This window comes from Trichoderma virens (genome assembly GCF_000170995.1).
Source record: "Trichoderma virens Gv29-8 chromosome Unknown TRIVIscaffold_6, whole genome shotgun sequence".
Lineage (NCBI taxonomy): Eukaryota > Fungi > Ascomycota > Sordariomycetes > Hypocreales > Hypocreaceae > Trichoderma > Trichoderma virens.
The window spans coordinates 1761188-1782691 of NW_014013743.1; the positions used below are offsets into that span (position 1 = coordinate 1761188).

General features: G+C 50.4%; 5 protein-coding genes across 5 annotated transcripts; 3 read left to right on the plus strand and 2 right to left on the minus strand.

Moving 5' to 3' along the window:
* Positions 1–1137: 1137 nt before the first annotated feature.
* Positions 1138–2994, plus strand: TRIVIDRAFT_83912 (uncharacterized protein; the record flags this gene model as incomplete). Its single annotated transcript, XM_014101372.1, has 4 exons — positions 1138–1156; positions 1399–1542; positions 1621–1926; positions 1981–2994. The coding sequence occupies 4 exons, from the start codon at positions 1138–1140 to the stop codon at positions 2787–2789; spliced, it is 1278 nt and encodes a 425-aa protein (XP_013956847.1).
* Positions 2995–5131: 2137 nt separating this feature from the next.
* Positions 5132–6694, plus strand: TRIVIDRAFT_221904 (uncharacterized protein; the record flags this gene model as incomplete). Its single annotated transcript, XM_014101373.1, has 6 exons — positions 5132–5314; positions 5370–5409; positions 5475–5698; positions 5764–6011; positions 6082–6212; positions 6312–6694. 6 exons carry the CDS (start codon positions 5132–5134, stop codon positions 6692–6694), a joined length of 1209 nt encoding a protein of 402 aa, XP_013956848.1.
* A 377-nt stretch (positions 6695–7071) lies between these two features.
* Positions 7072–8195, minus strand: TRIVIDRAFT_27991 (uncharacterized protein; the record flags this gene model as incomplete). The annotated part of the gene is made up of 3 exons (XM_014101374.1): positions 7072–7752; positions 7814–7966; positions 8061–8195. 3 exons carry the CDS (start codon positions 8193–8195, stop codon positions 7072–7074), a joined length of 969 nt encoding a protein of 322 aa, XP_013956849.1.
* A 5584-nt stretch (positions 8196–13779) lies between these two features.
* TRIVIDRAFT_200930 (uncharacterized protein) lies at positions 13780–15194 on the minus strand (the record flags this gene model as incomplete). Its single annotated transcript, XM_014101375.1, has 6 exons — positions 13780–13816; positions 13889–14079; positions 14131–14243; positions 14518–14540; positions 14666–14744; positions 14888–15194. The coding sequence occupies 6 exons, from the start codon at positions 15192–15194 to the stop codon at positions 13780–13782; spliced, it is 750 nt and encodes a 249-aa protein (XP_013956850.1).
* Positions 15195–17305: 2111 nt separating this feature from the next.
* Positions 17306–20106, plus strand: TRIVIDRAFT_212939 (Serine/threonine protein kinase; the record flags this gene model as incomplete). The annotated part of the gene is made up of 3 exons (XM_014101376.1): positions 17306–17396; positions 17876–18059; positions 18351–20106. 3 exons carry the CDS (start codon positions 17306–17308, stop codon positions 20104–20106), a joined length of 2031 nt encoding a protein of 676 aa, XP_013956851.1.
* Positions 20107–21504: the final 1398 nt, after the last annotated feature.

Consider the following 21504-nt stretch of genomic DNA (forward strand, 5'->3'; position numbering starts at 1 on the left):
GACGGAGGGGACTGAATATAAAAATACAAGTGTGATTTTAGGGCGGAGTATCAAAAGTGATATTTACATCTTCAGTACTCGGCATCAGACAGTCTTTTATCGAGGGCCTATGGCGCCATTCAAATTGACCGATGCCTACACGATACTTTATGACATGACATCTGCCTTGAGCTAGGTATTTAGCTACTCGGCAGATTGTTCACAAAGAGACCAAACCAAATAATATTGCCTACTTATTCATCTTGCTGAGGTGCTGTGCTTCTTGGTTTTGGATTGGGTACATCTTCTCTCAGCACAAGCCTAAGTGAACACACCTTGATACTTTCCACTAGAGCTTATGGCTAATGAAGCTTGTGGTACATAGTCAAATATATGGGCTCTAGGCGTTATGATGCTTTGTGTCCTTGGCAAGACTATCGTCCCTGAGAAAGCGACTGATCAACGGCCTGCTCATCAGATAACGAAGAATTGAAGCGATACACGCGAGAGAATGAGGAAATGGAAGCGGGATATATACCCCTCTCATATCAAACACGAGAATGCATTGTCTTTGTCCACAGGATGCTAAACATCTTTCTTTACAAATATCCAACATTAATCCTAGAGCCCTCAAGAGCATAGATAATGGTATCTACCTAGTAGTGCCCGCCGGATGGAGGCTCGTCTTCGGTGTTGAAGGTCCGCCAAATGCCATTCGAGGTCTGTTATCGGCGCCGATAAGCCACCAACAGCAGCCCCTTCGGCGGGCTCCGACCGCAAGAGTCACTGTTTCACCGGCCTGCCCCCCGCTATAGGCCTTAGCAGCTCACTAGAAGCACAGATAAGCTGCATCTAATTGGCACAACAGGGCCCTATGCCCCTCTCAGCAGCCGGTTTGGGCTTAGGAGCTGGGCACATGCTCTCGATTCTATTACCTAAGGCACATGAGCATCATAGGTACCCAACTCTCCTTCTGTACGACTCAGCAAACCTGCAGTCGAGCTTCCTTCAGTCACTCATCTTCCTTCTTCCTCTCCGTCTTTTCATTGCTCCTGCTGCTGCTCCTTTTGCTTCTCCCATTCCGCTGAAACAAATCAACTGCCTGCCCGCTAATAGAGCCCAATTGGCACGAGAGAACGACGCTGCTGTCGATTAACCATGACGACTCGGTACCGCGTTGAGTGTAAGCCTGCCCAATTGCTCTCCTCTCCCCCCTCCTCCATGGCATCTGTTACACGGAGAAAGAGGGGGGATGTAAATATACACAAGGGAATCTGGTGAAGCTGATGGAATCTTTAGACGCCCTCAAGACCCATAGACGGGATCAATTCATAGGTATGTTGCTTATCAAATGAGATTGGCTGTGGTCAACCAACAAGCTAATACATCGCCTTGGGGCCGTGCCAGAATGGATAAAGGGCCTCTTGGCTGTGCCATTTGTGCTCTACTCGCAACCCACGGGAGTGTTTGGCGATGATACCAACGTGGCCAAGATGGCCGAGGAGGCCCATAGACGCTACGCAGAGATTATGAGAGACGTTGAGTTGATGATTGATGACCACAGTGAGTACCGAGTCCCCTTGCCTCTTGTTGTCCCCTTACCTCTTGTTCCCACATAACTGAACCAATAAATCAAAACAGTCGCCCGCCAAAACCAAGACCGCGTGTTCCCTTCCAAGCTTGGAATGCTGGTGCCCACGGCGGGTCCTTTCTTCACACGGCTACCTCTGGAGGCAGCGTTCAAGTATCAGGACCGGAAGCGATACATGTCGTCAAGACGATATGTAGCTCCCTCTTTTAACGATGTACGCCTGGTTCTCAACTCGGCTCAGATCATGGCTGTGACGAATGGTGCTCTTCAGCTAGCCACCTTTGATGGTGATGTCACGCTGTACGACGATGGACAGAGCTTAGAGCCATCGAGCCCCATCATCCCACGACTACTAGGTACGCCATGCTTCTTCGCCGATTTTTGGACAATATTAATTACATGTCTTATAGATCTCTTGCGCAAAAACATCAAAATCGGCATTGTTACAGCTGCTGGCTATACCACCGCAGATCGGTACTACGGTCGTCTCCATGGCCTACTTGACGCCATTGCCGACTCCACAGACCTTGACCCTGTACAGAAGCAAAACATTGTCATCATGGGCGGCGAAGCCAATTATCTCTTCGAGTACGAGCCGTCTTCACCATACCGCCTGGCGCCCGTTCCGCGCCCAGAGTGGCTTACCCCAGACATGGCTGCCTGGTCTGAAGCAGAAATCATGGCACTTCTAGACGTGGCCGAATCAGCTCTTCGGGACTGCGTCCGCACGATGAACTTACCAGCCATCATAGTTAGAAAGGATCGCGCCGTTGGAATCGTTCCCAACCCTCCCGAGATCCGCATTGCGCGAGAGAGCCTGGAAGAGACGGTGCTGGTGGTACAGCGTATCCTGGAGCTAAGTGCCCTCGGCGCCCCTTCGCAGCAGGCTGGCCAAGGCGCTCAGGGCCGACGTGGAGTTCCTTTTTGCGCCTTCAACGGCGGCCGTGATGTCTTTGTTGACATTGGCGACAAGAGCTGGGGTGTGACCGTCTGCCAGCAGTGGTTCGGAAGACGCAGCGGGGGGACAACCGGAGCCGATGCAGCGCTGACTGCCATCAAGGGCGAAAACACGCTACACGTGGGAGATCAGTTCTTGAGTGCCGGATCAAACGACTTCAAGGCGCGGAGCGTGGGAACTACGGCATGGATCGCAAGTCCGGCAGAGACGGTAGAGTTGCTGGATGAGCTGGCGGACCTGATGCAGAAGAAGCTTTCATGAAGCTGCAACATTTCTTGGATACGCATGGGAAATCCCTATCTTTGCGTGGGAGAGGAGCAATAATTTTCTTTTTAATATGCGTGTGGGAGCATCTACTTAGCTATGTTCCGGATACTATTTGATAGAGCATCGCCAGAGGCGCTTTGGATATCAAGTTTTGATGTGTTTGGGATTTTATGATAGTCATGTCTACTGCTACCATGGCATAAACTTTGGGGATTTAGAGATATTGAATTCCACTTTCTGATCGTCACAACCATACTGTTCACTGTTCGTACTAGCGATATGACAAGAGAGTCTCTGAGAATTGTAGTTTGATGGCATATCACCCAGGGTATACGGTCATCCGGGCTATCCTTGCTGATTAGGATGAGCTTTTGCGTCAATCTTCATATTATCAGAAAGCCAGATTAGTCGACAACTATAAAGGCCATCTTGTTATGTCGTCATATCCAATTCGCATTGATATCGCATGGCCGAAGATCTCAGTTGACAAATAGCGTCTTTCTCCATGCTAAATCTCACTCATCTGGGGATTCATCTGATCGGCGGTAGGGCTCGGAGCTGCCAGAGCATGTGCGTATCGGCCGATTGATGTAGGTCCACTGGCTATGATTTTACCAACCATTTCGGGTCAATGGAGGCCGTAAATGTGAGCCCAAGGCAGCACCGGGAAGATCACTGCCGGGCCCTCGTTGGTTATTGCCGTTATTGCGGAGCGATCCAAAGGCCAGAATGGATCAGATCGACAACGTCGACTGCCAACAACGGAGGTGATGGCCGCGCTGTTTCCAGCCCAGTGGTTGAACTTGACCACCATGGCTTAGAAATATTTGTCTCTCATTACTCGCGAGTGATGCACCAAGCATTCATCCACCTGATATTACCACCGCAAAACTCATCTTGTCGGATATTGACAAAAGTATAGCCCACATCGTCGGCCGCACGAATCGGCCGTTGCAGCTCTTGTCCCCACGCAGCCAGCGCCTTTCTTCTACTTTTGTCTTTGCCGCTCCTTTGGCCTTGTGGAGTAGTTCCTCGGTATGGCGGCAGTGTGAAGACGTTCAAAGACAGGAGCTGCCGATCGGCAGTGGATACGAGGCCGGAGCGCATGAGTCGGTCCGCGAACTAACTATGGCCAAGTTGAATTTTTTGGGGATTACTATCACAGTTTTCGGTGGCGTTCGCTATTGTTTGACTATTTTGATGGCTTACCTCCAAGCGGCTTGTCATGCAGACATTTAGTAAACAAAGGAACAGCAGTCCCTAAGAAAAGCCGTCTTGGTGATTTGCCAAGAACACCATTGCTTTAGTACCTAGATAATCAAATAAATGTCATCTGTGATATGCTTACTCCTATAGAAATACAATGTCCGAGCATTGTGTACTTGCACCTTCCAAGGTCCTGTCGATAAGGAATCACGTGCTGCTTGGTGCTTGGTTGAGAACAAGAGGGAGGAGGGACCTTGATCCATCACCAAACATTTCTCAACAAAACACCAACACGAAGAAATCCGGCTATTTCATCAAAAACTGCAATAATCGTACGAGTCCGTATTCCCATCTTCATCCCCTTGACAGCTGAACTGACAGGCCAAGCATCTTCCCTGCTAGCCATGCCAATAGCTCCAATGGGCTTCTGTCGATGCCAATTCCACCAAGCCAACCTAAATCCTTAGCGTGTGGCTGTCAGGCATCTCGAACAGCTACATGCTCTCCTGCATGCGCATCACCTTACTCGGGATCGGCAAACCAACTACTGGCTTCGCCTACCGCCCTGGATTCGCTCAGGGCCGTGTTGATCAAGCTCTTTGAGATGCAGCACTTGTGAGTGGAGAGGGAATAAAATCGGGAATGGCGCAGGTTGGCGTCAGCAATGGAGAGACCGACGACGGCTCTAGTTCCTGAACCACCGAACTATATTCATGGTGGGCTATTTTTTCCTTCATGGTGGCGATGAACTTTTAGGGTCCTCGGACCCCCGGATAGGAACTGTTATAGGCTGGACGGGAGACGGCTCATCGCGAAGTGTCACTTTGCGCCTCAGTTTATGCCTTTTGTTTCGTGAGTTGGACCCCGAACCTACTCAAACGATCAGCATTGGGCTCTAGGAATTGGAGGGCATCACATGGACTGTTTTGGAGACAACACAGTCTAAATCTCTTCTTCAAAGACCCATCGATTTTCACAGTAAAGGGGCATGGCGGAAGGGCGCTCTTCTCCAAATCATTCATTACTTGCTACTCTCCCAGCTACGGCCAGCGAGCCGTCGCCCTTATAGCCTCTCCCTTTTCTCAATCAAGTACGAAAGCCTACAGAGACTACGCTGCCATAAACAGACCATGGACACACTTCCTCCGCCTCCCGCTGGGATTAATCTCAGCGAGAGCAGGAAAGCTTCCATCATGGTAACCGCGATAGTCACTTGGTTTCTGGCAGCCATCGTTGTTGGGTTACGCATCATAAGCCATCGCATTAAGAAAATAAGTCTATGGTTAGACGACTGGCTCATTATTGCGGCCTTGGTACTTTGATTCTGATGTCTGACCAGGTGGAAATTATGCTGATGATATTTCTTAGCTTCCCTCCTGCGCGCATGTCATTGGGCTGGGCATATATTGTCAGTATATCCTAGGAGCTAATGCTTCTCTCCTTCTCCTCAATCAAGCACTAATATTTTACCAGCTGTGAGCCGTGGCTTAGGGAAACATATTTGGGCCGACCCACCGGATGCAAAATATGCCTGGGCAATCGGACTGTTCGTCGCTGAATTGGGATATTTTGTGACCATTACATGCGTTAAATGGTCCATTCTTGCCTTTTATTGGCGCTCCTTCAAGGTCAGAAGCTCCGTCAAGATTCCTATATATATCTTGGCCGTAATAGTACTGTTGTGGGCTATTGCTGTTGTAAGTTCCCGAGTCCGAAATATACAAGTAAAAGCTGCCTGTCGTTTGCTAACCAGCAGTTATAGATCCTTGTCACCATCTTCCAATGTCAGCCTACCAGTGCTTGGTGGAACCGTTTTAACCCGACGCATCCCTTACGGCCAGATCAATACAGATGCACCGTAGATTCGGTCAAATTCTTCTACGGAAACGCAATCCCAACCATTGTCACCGACGTTTTGATGCTCGCATTGCCTCTTCCATATATCACAAAATTGCAACTTCCCAGAGGTCAAAAATTCGCTCTTGTTGGAATTTTTCTTGTGGGAATCTTGTGAGTGGCTAACATGTCGCCTTTAACCTTTGCTTCCCAATCGTTAGGATATCTGACCAGTGTGTATTAGTGTCACGGTTGTCTCCATCGTGCGTCTTCATTACCTAGTCCGAGGTAATTTGGCCGATCCAGATATCACTTGGAGTTTCGTCGACATTGCTCTGTGGTCCGTTGTCGAAGGAAACGTGGCAATTTTCTGCGGTAAGCATCCATCCATTGACTCCCATCCATTGAATCCAGCATAGCCCTCGATATCATCGAAAACCAACCGTCTGACTGATTCTTTGTTTACTCGTATAGCTTGTCTTCCTTTCTTGCGGCCTGTTCTGAGCAAGATCAGCTTCGGGTTTTTCAGTCTCTCGTCGCTCTCTTCCAAGAAACAGCAGCAGTCAAGTGGCTCACTGAAAATGAGCCACCATAACAGAGATGGCCCCCGGCCTTGGCAAGGAGATAGCCGATTTGCCACAACTTCTCATTCCCGAGCATACAGCACCGCCAACGAGACAGACGAGCACCCGTTTGCGCGTCTTACGGACGACGGCTCGGAGCGTAGTGTGCCCATCAAGGAGAGGCCAGACGGCTCACATATTGAACTTGGCAACATCTCTGGAGTGGGAGAGCCTGTTCAACCTAACGGCATAGTCATTACACGCGAGTTCCATCTACAACACCAAGACGTATAGACGAGATTCCAACGGCCCATCATACATTTCACACGTATATATTGTATGCGGAGTGCTTACTGCTTTAGGCACTCTTACAACTGCATCGATTGATGCTATCTGTACATATTCTTCCCGCTACATTCTGCGGGCTCAGTTGCTATTAGCATTTGCCAGCCGGTTTACTGGTCGACCACGTGCCGCGGAAAGCCTCGACACCTGTTAGGCCTTGCCTTAAATCGTTTCCAGGTTGTCATGACAAGGAATAGCACCGTGTCTAAGCACACATCTGAAAGAACAAATACCCAAATATTTAATCTTAATTCTACCCATCACCAATCAATCGCCGCATCTTGTTGACGAGACAGATGATGTTTCTATCTTGATATGCCTCACAATCAGCTGAATACCTTGCGACTGGTCTTCAAGTTATCAACCACCTCTTCGTCTTTAACCAGCTCCCAAAGCTCATCGATACGCTGGACAACCCATGGCTCTAGGGGGCCACCTTCGAGTTCCTTCATGGTGTCGGCCAGTTGGTCCGAAGTTGAAGCACCGATGATCATCTCATCGCCTGAGTGGTTCTTGAGGAAGGAGTGATGTCTCACCCATCTATATGCTAAGCCGGCCCGGCTAATACCCGACTTCTCGGACAATGCTCCGAATTCTCCAAGCATCTTCATGTATGATGGCTTATAGAACAGGCCACGTGAAAATTTCCCGGTCTTCGTGTTGGGGTCCCAGCTCCCCAGGCCTTGTTCGATATATTCTGGTGTCTTGGCTAGGAATCCACCTGCCATGGGGGAATACGCCTGGATAACGAAACCCAGCTTGCGAAGAGTGGGGAACAGTTCAGTTTCGTGGTGGCGAGCAGCAAGGCTATAGCTGCATTGGAAAACACTGGGCAACACATAGCCCTTTGACTTCGCAATGCCGTAGATTCTGAGGATCTGGCCGCGGTTAAAGTTGGAGATGCCGAATCGCTCAAATCTGCCTTTTTCGTAGAGCTTCTGGATGGCTTCCATTTGCTCCTCGAAAGGAACAGTTTCATCGGCGCCGTGAAGGAAGTACGTTCGCACCTAGAAGAGATGTCAGAAATACAAAAGCTTGAAAGAAGGTTCATACGGGAGTTGACTGTACTTTTTGAGTCTGCAGTGCCGCCAAGCTCTGTTCAGCTGACTCTTCAATCTTGCCCGCAAAGCCCTCTGCAAACCCTGTTGGCGCCTTGGTATCGATGGAAAACTCTGGGCCTAAATGCAGACTTCCAATGGTCATCTCTGATGCTCCACCGCCCTGTCCAAATGCATTAGTGCTTTTTCCTATTAGATCGACAAGTGGATGAACCCAGTATCAGAACTGTTTTGTGTTGTTTGTGGTAGCATCTTACATATAATCTAGCCGTGTCCAGAATCGAAATGTTGCGAGCACGCATAATGGAGATGATGCTCTGATGCTTGGTTTCATCGCCCGGGAACCAGGTATGAGTCCCTACAGCCAAAGTGACAGGTGATTCCTCAGACATTTTGAATCAATAGTAGGGTGGTTCTCAAGAAGAAAGAAGGTATCTATTCGATCTTTGAGAGAAGACAGCAAGTAATGCTTGTGACAGCTGCAACACAAGTGGAAATTGGCATATAAATAGCTGATTTGGACAGCAGAGCGCCATTTTGGTTGGAAATCAAAGAAGAAACTAGGTTGGAAATCAGACGTCAGAGCCACCACACCGGCCATCGCAGGTTCTACTGTACCGACTGACAACTGCGGGAGTTTTTGCCACCGGCCACAGCTTGGACATTGGTTGCGGGAAAAGTCCCGTCGACGGCCCCACTAGCAACACCGCGTCCGCTGCTCTCCACCATACGGCGGGCTTATAAATGCAGCCTGCCATTGATCACTAAAGGGCGCAGCTGAATATCATCATGGTAGCGCGGAGGCGGAGCAGGGGCGAAGAGTTTCGGTATAAATAAGGCAGTATACCCAAGCAACATGCCTAGAAGAAACGTCGCTGTCAATCCTATTCAATCTGTCCTAGGAGGCAAGACCGATTGCTTGCCAAAGAGAAGGAATTGGCATCCAGGCGTGAAAATTATTTCGTGATGCTGTTTGGGAGCCATTCCTTCGCCGGCTTTGCAGGTTGAGCCAAAAGCCACTTAGCCGGGAGTTGGCAGGTGAAGATAATGTCAAGGTATTGCCCGTCCATCCAAGACCAGGAAGGCTTACAGGTCTTCATACCTTGAGCTTCCCAGTACGGTAAAAAGCCCACAACCATGGATAATCCGATCTGCTTTTTTAACAGACGGGAAATATATGAGGGCATTGCCAATTGCAGTAATTATGGTACCTGTCGGCGTGTCCTTGAATCAAGCAATCCCTATGGCCAATTGTCATCCACTTTTCCGCGATGTAGAGATTTTACTGACTGGAGATGTCAATGTTTGCTGAAGCACAAAGCTCACATTTGGTCTGGCAAGCAGACACTTACTATAGGTCATGTCGCCCGCCTTATTTCGTTCAGGGAAACAGATACGTAATTCGAATATCAAGCGTTCGGAAGCACATGTACTCTGTCGCACAGGTCTGTTCTCTTCCGTCTGTTTGCTCTCGTGTGTGGCTGATTGTCTCACACGGCATGATGGTTCAGGGTAACATCAGCTGCTATAAAGGGGAGCGAGCTTGCGCCAAGCGAGCCAGTAATAGAAGCCGAATAATGGATGTTATCACGTCTTTAGTATATTCTTCTCAAAGCATTGGTGTGAAACACCACGACCAGCGCCTCAGACAGGAAATCAAAGCAGACGGATTTGCTTCAAAGAAGAATCATCATAAAGACATCATCCACACTTGTCAGGGCCAACCTTCTCATATCCAAAGGACGAGAGTTGAAGCCTGCGGACATCCTTCGGAAATCAGAGGTTAGCATTCGAGTTCGCAAGCGCCTCTAGAACTACTTGGTCAAATGTTCTTGTGACGAAGGCGCAAGTCCAGCAATCGGGTAACCAACTGTTGACAGCATGTGGATAATGATCTCACATCTTATCAATAGCTGGGCAACGAGATGCATCCGGGTATTGTGATGCCAATCAGCGGTGGAGAGCCGTCATAGTGTAATACATCGTCTTAGTTGTGGAATGCTTGTCTGGACATAGTACCGCCGTCAATCCCGGTACCACATGCCAAGATAATCGAGGCCACTTGGCGAGACATACTATCCTAGGCGAGAGCAAATCAACTCGAGATCCGTTTTAACGTCGTAGCCTGAATAGCTTGGCAGACGCCAATCTCCGTTAATCGATCGAAGGAGCACCATAGGATCACCTGAGTTGCCTGCTAGCATCTTCGTGCCACGTACGGGGTGCAAATGTATGGCCTAGAGCTTTCTGGAAAAAAGAAACAGGGGGGGAGAAAGTCATCCGATGTGATGGTGTACCAGTGAACACCAAAATGGCACATCTTTAACCTCATAGAGATAACGAGTCGCGTCTCGTGGACAATCGATGAGCGGTTAGCATTCGACGATGAGGGTCTCCCTGATCTGCAGCATTCAGCCCAAGTGTCAAATTGGCGAGATGGATAAGCCCATTTGTTTGTAAGTAAGGGAGCCAATTGCCAGGAACCACAGCTACTCAGGTGAGAGTAGGCTTGGCTGAATGACTCTTCTCCTTACAGTACGCAGCTATCTGCTATTCTATCATTTTGCATTGCCAAGATCGCATGGCTTGGCACCCGTTTGCTCTCACAGGACGGGAGACACATCCGCAGCGCTACGGCCTGGCCATCTTTATCACGAATCAAACACGGATGCACGCGAGCCTGTGAACCAAGTCGGCCTCTTGGGCAGCAGGGAAAAAATCCCATCAGAGGGCAGATAACCGTCCAGTGCATCCACAAAGCTGTTGGTTTCCCGAGTGTGGCCCATCTCAGGACTGTGGCACGCCTCTTTGGACGACGGTGTGAGTCGAGCCCATGTCGATCAAGCAAATTCCAGAATGGCAGTCGAGATTAAAAAAGGGCACATGTATTCTTGACCAAGGAAAGTTCATCCCACGGCCTATCCCTAGTTTTCTTGGCAGTCGCTTTGGCGATGTACTTGCCGTCGCCAAGATGAGCTTGGAGTAGTGGGACTTGTCTTGAATTCGTAAGTCTGCCAAGAGAGCAGGCGAATCGCCCTTCTCAGGAGCGGGAGGATGGAGGAGGCTTGGGCAGGACAATCCATCTTCCTCCTGGGTTCAACCTTCTAAAGCAAAACCGAATGTCCGCAGTATGTTTTAAACTCAAGCTCAGCATCAAATGTCGCACTAGCGAGGAGACTGTGGCGTGGCCGTTTCGGCATTCTTTCTGACTCCCGCGAATGGGAGTTGCCAGACACAACCACTATCACGCATAGTGGTACTACAATTAGAAGCAACAGCAGCAGCCAGGTGATTGCAGCAACACCTTATGAGGTTCCATGCAGGGGAAAGTTGCTCAGGATGACAAGCCTCATCCTTGCCTTCTCTCGGCCAAAATCGACAGTACAAGGGAGCTGATGAATTCTCAGGCAGTAGATGAACTAATATCGCCTTTGAATGATGAGCGGAGAGTAATAAACCTCGGCTTGAAGAAGAACCAAGCGCCCAGTCTGCTGGCCGTTCCTGACTGCTGATGTAATGATTCCTGGTAGCTGTTGATGAGAGGTGAAAGGGATAACGTCCGCGTAATATTTGCCAGTATCCACCAAGCAAGCGGTACCTGAACGTGAGCCCCCTGATAGCACATCGTTATAGAAGCGGGCACGCTTCCGAGTTAGTGTGGAGTCCTCGGCATCTCCTCCGTACCGGGCACTTGAAATTAATTGCGCAAACATTGGAGCTTTCGTAATTCGTTCGCAATTTGAGATGTACTGCACAGCAGGAAGCCAATAAGAAGAGAAAAGGACAAAGCAATGCTGTCTTCGGCAGTCTCAGCTTAATCACCCTTTACTCGTACTCGAATAAGTGGAAGAGAGGGCAGAAAAAGAAGAATAAAAATAGAAAAATCCGTCGTCTGACGGGAGTAAGATGCTTCTGTCAAATGGACCCAGAGTACCTGCATCTCCGTACCCGTACCTGGTACTGCGCTCTGTACGGAGTACTGGGTACATGTTTGTCTAGGCCATAAAGTGCGATAAGAGTGCTGGTGGATGCCGAACCGCTTTGACGAGGAAAAATTAGTCAGTGGATTGACGCCAGGGTAGCTTAATGTCTAAGACTTGTCGTCCTTAATCCAAACAACTCTAAATCCAGTGGCACCTGAAAGGCCAATTGGAAGAGTACAGGAGGATCAGACGGCCCCTCTCCGTTGCATTCCAAGTCATCATTGCGTTGTACTCGTACTTGTACTTCCTCCGGAGCACCTGGAACTGTTTCAGGCAGAAAGGAGCATCAAGGTTGCGTCCCGCCCATGGGTAGGTAGATGATGCTGGTCCTTTAACTTGGTCTTGGTCCGTACGCATAAGGGTGCCGATGTGATTGACTTTCTTTGATCCTCTTGCTACCCAGCTTCATGTCCATTGTGGCTTGCACTATCGCCGATCCATCACGGAGAAGTCCAGCGGATGAATCTGGCGAGCATGAACTATGACGCCGCTGCCTGTGCGGCCGAACGTAGCGCTACATTTTGTAGACGCAATGCATCACGGGAAAATCCAGGGCAGTCTGACTCGCGCCTTGACGTACTAGAATCAAATTTTATATGTGCTCCGTCCTGATTGATGCATGATGATTGGCATTGGTGCGTCAAAAGGAAACTTGCCGAGTGCTGAGAATTGCGCGAAAAAAAGAAACACCCCCAAATTATCAAGAGAGGCGCGAAAAGCGCGGGCTTGGCCCATCGTTTCTTAATACCGTCTGTTACCGAATGAGCGCATGGCATATCCAGCCTAGCTTGAAGATGCTTCCTTGCCTGCCTCGCTGGAGGCGCTTTATGGTGCCGACTGAGCCGGCCAGATCCAATAGAGATGTACAGAGCATGGGCTTCACATAGACAGTCCGAACTTGTACAAGCACATGCGTCAAGGAGCGGCAAGCAAAAGAGCTTAAGGAATAGCGTAGGGTGCGCATGTGGAGGCAAAGGTACCGCTGTACTCGTACGTGTTGAAATTGTGAAGCGGACTGAAGGAAACTGGGCAGGATAAACTTGGCAAGCTGGCTAGCTGCTGGCTTGTTGCTGTTTGATCCATTCTTGGTAATCCGCTTGTGATCCATTACCGTTCTCACGGGGACACCAATTGAAGCGGAGCATCTTCGCTGCTCCAAGGACCCGTGTACCTTGCCTGAGCGTTGTGTTCCGTTCCCGGCAGCGTTTCTCCGTACTCGGTACAAGCATCAAGCAAGCGGGAGCGCAGTAATCAATGCATGGAACCAAGTATGTGGCACCTTGCAGCGTTGAGAATCCGATGGCGAGCGTCATTTTCGCTTCTTGCCGACGGGTCCCCTCATTACCGGACGGGGATATTTACAGGTCAAATATGATGATGCTCGTGACTCGTTGCTGCTTGAACCAAGGTGCTATTATTAAACCCTCGCTCCTTGGCTCTCTCATCCTTGACCGTTCTGAGACCCTGCATTGGATGCGTTGCCTATTCGTCGAGCGTGTTATTACTGGATCCCTTTTCAATCCCGCTTGGCCTGGGGTTGCAATTTTGCTTCGGCTTTTGCTCCTGCGATGGCTGCCAACGGCTAGATAGGCTCTGCGGCCGACTGGATCGGAGAAGGGGAAAGGGGGTCGACCGGGGGGCAATAGCAGGTCGTAGTTGGCTCCTAGAATTACCTGTAGCCGTACTTGGATAGCCAAGTGCTGCTGTGATTGAAGCGCCCCATGCGCCTCTTTTTTTTTCTAGGTGGTGGCATGCGGTGGCATGTGAGGCGCACCGTACTCTGGCATCAGTCAAAGCACGAAACGGTGGTTGGGCGGCTTTGACAAGATGACCGGAGAGGATCAGGAGCTTGATATGGTTTCAACGTCGAATACGTTGCTTGTGAATTAGCTGAGGGAAGAGACTATTTCGAGATGCACATGTGTGATGAGAGACACGAAATTTCGTTACGGCAGGGGAAACCCAATTGTTTCGAACAGCATCAGCCAACCAGCTACTGTATGTGAGCAATGAGCAATTGGAAGCAAGCTCTGCGACAGGGTAGTGGTATTAGCAATGCCGTCGATTGTTACTCCTTGCTTTAGTAAATGTGATGGTCATACCCGGCCTGATGGCCCGCTGTTGGTGCCTCGGACTGGTGCAAGGCCTCTCTCAGCATTGCCTGCACGGCACCCGGAGTAGCATAAAAAGCGAGGCCGATTGCGAGCTGACATTTGACACGGGGACGGTGCACCGGCACGAAAGGGGGCCAGCGCGCGTTGCTGTGAAAGCATGGTGTGCCAGCACTCCATACCTGCACAGTACAAGTAAGCCGGATGACCGCATATATCAAAAGGGTGCCTACCGATGGTGCTTGCAAGGAGAAGTAATAGTACGAGTACTTGACTTCATATGCTCGTAAGCTGTCAGACAGACAGCTCGAAATCGAACTGCTGCCCTGGCTCGCCTGGCCTGGCACTGGGGAAATCGGAGTGCTATGTCGATCCCTTGGCTGATGCGTCAGAAGGGGCGATGGGCGGCGATCGGGGGAAATTCCACACGCATGGCCCTCGTTGAGAAGACTTAATCACAAGAGTGGCCCATTGCTCATTCCATGTCTAAGCCATTTGATTGTGCCAAGGAAGACCTCATTGCAGAACCTGTAGAAAGGGCAATGCCCATGGGGAGTACCGAGTACAGAGTCCTGGTTTCAATACCCAAATCTGCCAGGAGCCGCGATGTTGGAACATACAAGGGTGTTCCGCGTTACCGTACCTAGTACTCCGTACGGAGTATGTACACGTATTGCAGTGCTACGAGTACATTAGTAGGAATACCTGTATCGGGCAGATCAGCACCAACAAGCAATCAGTACTGTGCGCTACTTGGCTACCTCGTACTCGGAGCTCCATTCATTACGCCAAGCGGCGATCAAATATGCCTTCTTCTGGGTCGGGCTCATTGAACCTGTTTCTGGAGCTAACTAGCAGAGGTAGTAGGTGTTAGCACGAAACAGCCAGCTCTTGGAAATATGCGCCAAGGCTTGATTGATCCAAGCGAACGATGGTGGTTGGGGAAGAAGATAGCCCTACGGTGAATACTGTAGCTGTGCTGTAGCGTACGAGTAGCGATACGCGCAGACTCCAGCACGGGAATACATAGTAGAGCATCACCGCCCTGGGCTAGGCCGACAAGTAGCGATGTGGGCGTGAGGTCAGGTCGGTCGCCCAGTTTGGAGTCGTGGTCGTATTTGGTGTGCAGATGATGAAGTCTGCAAGAGGAGAATTCCGGAGAGGCGCGCATAATGTCAAGTGCATATGTTGGGTGGGAGGTACCTACGGGCATGTACAGTATCGCACACTCTGCAGCTGCACCTGATATCTTCAGCTTCTCGATACAGAGCAGGTGCATATGCAGGCGCCTGTACATTAGGTACCTAAGGCGCTCTAGGTAAATACTACAGCCAGGTACTACTAACCTACCTGGTAGTACCTTAGTACTTAGGCACTTGGCAGCGGTGCAAAATCTCTGCAGCGAATCGAAAATTAATCACCGGATGGGCCACCTCGTAGGACGGGGTAGAATAGCCTCATATCTACTGTCTATATCTACAGAGTATACGCAGCCAAATTGGAGGGTTTTTTTTATTTTTTATTTTTATCAAGCTCTCTATAAGGGTTTGGCGTTGAAAAAAAATAAAAAATGGCTGTACAGGGACTTGGCTGCATTAATCTCTGCAGCGTTTATTGTAAATGGCGGTTTTCATATCTGGAGGTGTGCCGGTCTTATTTGGAGGGTACGAGGAGCGAGGAGCGAAGCGAAGCGAAAGTTGGCGCCGATTACGGTACGTACCGAGTACATACTCGTACATGTGCCTACTCCGCATCTCCCACATTATGCCAGGGCATGCTGCATGTTCAAGCTTCACAACTCCAATGCCCGCACATATACAAAGGATTCTAGCTCGACGCACGCCGAGACTCTGTTGGGTCTGTTCAGCCCGCAGTTTCCGGCGTGGTATCCAAGCACTGTGCATTTTGCCGGCGTCATCAATTGGAATCTGCCGGCTGCTACGGTGCTCTGTAGAGCCTGTACTCGTCCAGCACAGCAACACTGAATCAGGTGCCTTGGCCCCTGTGGCACCCCAAAGGATTGCCCTCAACGCTGCTAGTAAGGAACATGTAAGTCAACTGTAGCGCCTTAGCCAGATTGCATGGTGCTAACGCCTTGGCATCGACACAAGGGACACAACGGACGACAAGCCGGTGCTGTAATGTACCGATGTATGTACTTTGTGCGTTGTACCTTGTACTCGGGCCTGGTGTGCTGTACCGTGTACCTCGACGTTCTGCACACTCCACGGATGGTCCCCTTCACCCCCTCCAGCAGTATATGTGCTTCTAGATTTGCTAGAGTCGCCTCTATTTAGACATTGCCCATTGTTTTTATTAAATGCCTCCACCTCCCACGCTTTGGATCATTTCTTCCTCGTCCTGTCTTGGCTGGCTTTACGGAGTACTGGATCGAGAGACGAACAGCACGGGGAACAATTCTCCACATTTTAGTTTTCTCTCTCTATCGCACTCTTCTTTTCCCTCTTCTTTCTTACTTCACCGCACACCTACTCGTACATATCTTAATTCCAAACCTGGAGTATAACCTCTCGACTGTCATCTACAGCATATTCCTACAGCCTTTGCCTCTTCTCTCCTTTTCACATCGACGCCGGGACCCGACTTGGCATCTGATTTGGTTCACCGACTTGATTTCACGCAACGAGCAGCAGCTCCCCAAGCATCGGCTTACAGCCCACCCCAAGGTGCTTTAAAAGCCTCGGTGGGGACATTTCGTTGCGAAAAAAGCCCGCTATACGACCGACGCATCAACGCGGAAAGGGTAAAGAGGACAAGAGCAGACGATTGGAACAAACGAAACGAAGTAAAAAAGGGAATGGGAGAAAAACAAGGCTTGAAAATCGACGCTCCGATATCTGCCATCATCCAACTCCACACATGCCGCCACCGGTCTGAAACGAAACCTTGACGACACCCATCTTCAACTCTTTTTCTTCTCCTATGAGGCACACTTAACCACAGCCAGCCCCTCCTCGACACCTATCTGCTATCTGCCATCTGCAGTCCTTCGGTGTCCAAAGCCAACCCAAGATTTACCCCGTGGAATCGAAGCAGTCCACGGCCAAAAAACCACCGTCTCGGCAACACCGCGGACTTGAATCTTTTCGTCATCGCTGCCGAGCCTGTTGGCTGCTGAGTGGTTAATTCGCCCAGCCCAATTACGTTGCAGTCCCGCCCCAGAGATCCCTCCCAGCAGGATCGTCCCCGAATCGAACGCTTCTAGAGAAGCACCAGCAGCGCGCTGATTCGACTGCAAGCCGGCGCCTAGACGCTAGAGAAGCACACGCAGCTCTCGAGGCACAAGCGGCGCCTTACTTACAGGTGCTGTACCACCGCTTCTCGCTTCCAGAACAGTGGAGCTCCAGCTGCCAAACCAACCGCCAGCCCAACCGCCAGCCCAGAGCTATGGCGCTTTCAGCAGGTCCGGGGATGCTGGTTCCTACAGCTTCAGCGCAAGTAGCGCCAGCAACCCCCCAGCCATTTCCGGCTGCAGACAGTGAGTGACTTCTTCGCTTCTTCGCTTTTGTTAGATAAGCCTTGCTGCATTTCGAAGGCGAACCTGCCATTTCCGCTCCCCCCCTCCTTCCCCCATTCAAAAGAGGCATGTGTGGCACCCGCAACGCCTCTTTTCTGCGCTGCAGGTTTTTTTCCTTGGCGCATATTGCATCTTCAACACCACCTTTTTTGCGCCTCCTGCTGAATAATTCACTCCAAACATTCAAACTTTTAGTTTGTTGTTTGTTGATATAAACCTATATTTTGCGCCCGCCTTACCTTTTCCCTATTTTCCCTTGAACAAGCCGGCTTGATATTCTTCTTCTATTTCTCTTTCTCTTTCTCCCTCTTGTTCTGTTTCAGTATCATCATCACCATCTTCATCAGCATCATCTTACTGACCCAATCTGCCGCTGCCCTCAGCGGATAATTGCGCGCAATCGCTTCAATGCTCCTGTGATAGCAACTACTACTTCAAAGCCGGTTCGCCTCCTCGCCAAGCGCCAATCGATCTCCCAGATCCAATCCTCGAGGGTGACGAGACGGAAAGCGAGGGCCCCATTGAGCCAGTTACACCCACGAGCGGCCGCCAATCGCAGGATTTTACCTCGTTGAGGAATGCGCATGACCAGGATCAGGACGACCGCAGCAGTTTCAACATACAGTCAGACCAAATCTTGCATCAGCAGCACCCTGCCGGCGCTGTGACATCTGCAAGCAAGGCCGCTATCCTCTCTTCGTCTTCGCGCAAGACGGCCTCTTCAACCCTGAATCCGATTCCAACTGCGCAACCAACTTCCAGACCAACCTCCAGACCAACCTCCAGCAGCCTCCTCTCCCCTACATTGGTTCCGCCTGTCTCAATTTCAAAGCCGGGCACAGCATCTTCTTCTGAGCTCGCCCCTAGCATCAGCAATAGCAACAAATCTCTTACAGATCTGACCCCCACTTCTAGTCGACCTTCTTTTCAAGAACTTCCCCCACCAGCGCAACGCTCAGGTCGGCTTTCAACTTCCAGCATCAAGATCACAATGACCAATTTCTTTCGCCGCCCCGGCGCACAGGACGCCCCGGTCTTTGAATCCGGATCGCCTACGCCCTCGGAATCTTCCTATCTGCACCGGCCCCCCACCAGCGGCGCTCGCCCAGCTACACGCTCAAGTCGCTTCTCATTTACACGGCCGTCTAACACGACTATTCGATCTAATTCTCCCCCATCTCCCGGGGCGCCACCTCTCGAAATGGTGCAGGCGGATAAGCAGTCTCTTGTTGACGAGACGGAGCTCAAGAAGAAGAATCGTGCATCGACCGGATTCAGCCTGCGGGGCCGAGCCGTCAACTTTGTCGGCACAACTGTCGGCCGCACTGCTGGGCGCCCTCCTAACAAAGGATCACGCCGTGCCAACAGTTTTGATGCTGGAAGCCGTGGGCCTCTTCCTCACCCGCATGCCAAGATAAATGCCGGCGATCAGACGTATCCCCCTGAGCGACAACCCTGGGCGATGCCCCCGGATGCGGGAACCGGCGCCAAGGCACGTCGCATGAGTTTGAGCCTGCCGGATGATTTCAATGTGGATGTCGCTGTGCTACAGGATGAGTTTGAGTACCAGAGCAAGCTTTTGGGCCGGCACGGCAAGCATCTTGGAAAGGGCGCCGCTTCCAAAGTTTCTCTCATGGTGCGCAAGGGCTTCCCCACCGAAATGTATGCCGTCAAGGAGTTCCGAGGCAAGTCGGGCCGGGAGAGCAAGGAGGACTACGATAAGAAGATCAAGTCAGAATTCAGTATCGGCAAGAGCCTACACCATCCTAATATTGTCGAGACTATCCGCCTCTGCACGGATCACGGACGCTGGAACCACGTCATGGAATACTGCTCCGAAGGTGACCTGTTTAGCCTTGTGCAGAAGGGCCACCTGAAAGGGGATGCTAAGCTCAAGGACCGCCTGTGCCTCTTCAAGCAGCTCATCCAAGGCGTCAACTACCTGCATGCCAACGGCATCGCCCATCGTGACATCAAGCTCGAGAACCTGCTCATCACAAAGGATAGCAAGTTGAAAATTACTGATTTTGGTGTTTCCGAAGTCTTCTGCGGCACACATCCAGGCCTTCGTGAATCCGGCGGCCAATGTGGTAAGAACATGGGCGAGATCCGGCTCTGCCGCCCGGGTATCTGTGGCAGCGAGCCCTATATTGCGCCGGAAGTGCTCTTGAAGAATGCAGATTACGACCCACGAGCTTTGGACGTGTGGAGTGCAGCCATTGTTATGATCTACATGACTTTTGGCGGTGCCATCTGGTCCAGGGCTGAAGCCGGCAACCTTCACTACGACAAGCTAGTAACGGGCTGGAGCAAGTGGAACAAGAAGCACGAGGACGAAAAGGACGCCGCCATCACAGACACGGACTATCCCAACTGCTACGCTCTTGATGTCGGCGTTAACCCTCCAGCCCTGCGACGCATTCTGCTGCAGATGCTCAACCCTGATCCTGACAGCCGCATCAGCATCTACGAGGTTATCACCAATCGATGGGTCAAAAATATCGAGTGCTGCCAACTCGAGTCGTACGACGATCCCAAGCACATCATTGATGTGACCAAGAAGGATTACGGCGGCAAGAGCGGCAGCAAGATCTTTTGCCATAACCATCTTCCACCAAAGACTCACGGCTCTCACTCGTTGGGCAAGATGCCCGGCCAAGCTGGCTATTAAGAGCGCCATACCTCATCCAAGCGCTCTCCGCAAGTGTTCGCCAGTATTCCATCACATATCGACCATCTTACGGCCGAGCCTCTTCAGTTTTTCTCATAAATTTTTCTTTATTCATCGAAATCATTTGTCAACATTGGGTGGAGCGAAGTGGCTTTCTTTTTTTTTTTTTCTCTCATCAATTTCACGTCTCTTTCTGAGCTGATCATAATAATTCCCTGCCCGTTTCCATCCATGTCTACTATTCTCTTTTCTCTTTTCTTTTTTTTTCCATGGGTCGGTACACTGTCCAGGTGGGAATAAGAGTTGTCACCTCACGCATTAGAGTTGGGAGCGGAGTGCTGAGTAACCCAAGAGGGAGAGTCAGCCCGGTTGGCGTTTATTTGGAGGTTGAATATCGTCCTTTTTCTTACGGTATTATTCGGGACTCACCACGTTAACCTTTTTTTCACCTTGAAAAGCTAGCTGGTGGTCTTTACAAATACGGTATTTCATTACAGAGCATACATGGGATGTGAGATCGTGAGTCGATCCAGCCCTTTTCTTCTCTTTGTTGGGTTGCATACATCAAGACGGGGAGATGAGTCCACGCGAGTGTCATGATATCCTTAGCCCAAATAGAGTGGGCGGCCAATAGTGTTTCATGCATGCATGGAGGATTCCATGCCATTTTCTTAATTTTCCTTAGTGAGTGTCACTTCAAGAGACGCGGAAATTCATTGAAAAAGAAAGTTCGGCTAGTTGTCTTTTGAGATTTGTTCCTCCTTTCCTGTGGAATGAAACGGGGCAGCCGCTGCAATACCTGAGAGGGGTGACAAGGAGCGCGCCCTGTGAGGGTATTTACAGAGTGGCAAGACGAGGTGCGCCATGCAGCGCGCCTTGGGAGGAGGCGCAAATTCCCATTCCTAATAGATCCCTGAAGATGTACCTTAATCTTGCCAATAAATTCAAGCATAAAAGCTGATGATTGCAATAAAAGAGACCAGTCATTTGAGCAGCCAAGGCAGTAGTATATCCTGCCCGCTCTCCCCACAGACCATCTGTTGGTGACATCGTGTACCAAATGACCTAAACGTATACAGCATCACGATCCATTGTAATATTGCATGGCATAAGGAGCGCGGCTGTGGTGAGACATACAGAGCTTCACGTGGGAGGCTTGATTGAACCACACGAACTCGGAGAAGGCCGCGGGAGAGGCTTGGCCAGTTCTCCAATAGCCTAGCAATCAGCTCTACACATTTGGCGCCAAGCCCGCGCGAAAATGAACAAGACTAGTGACAATCGACGTGGTGAGAATGTGGCAATGGCGAGGGATCTTGTGACAATCGAGAGCTGCTAGAACGGCCGCCAGAATGTTACAGCTGATATAGCTGATAAATTCTCCCGAGTCAGAAGGGG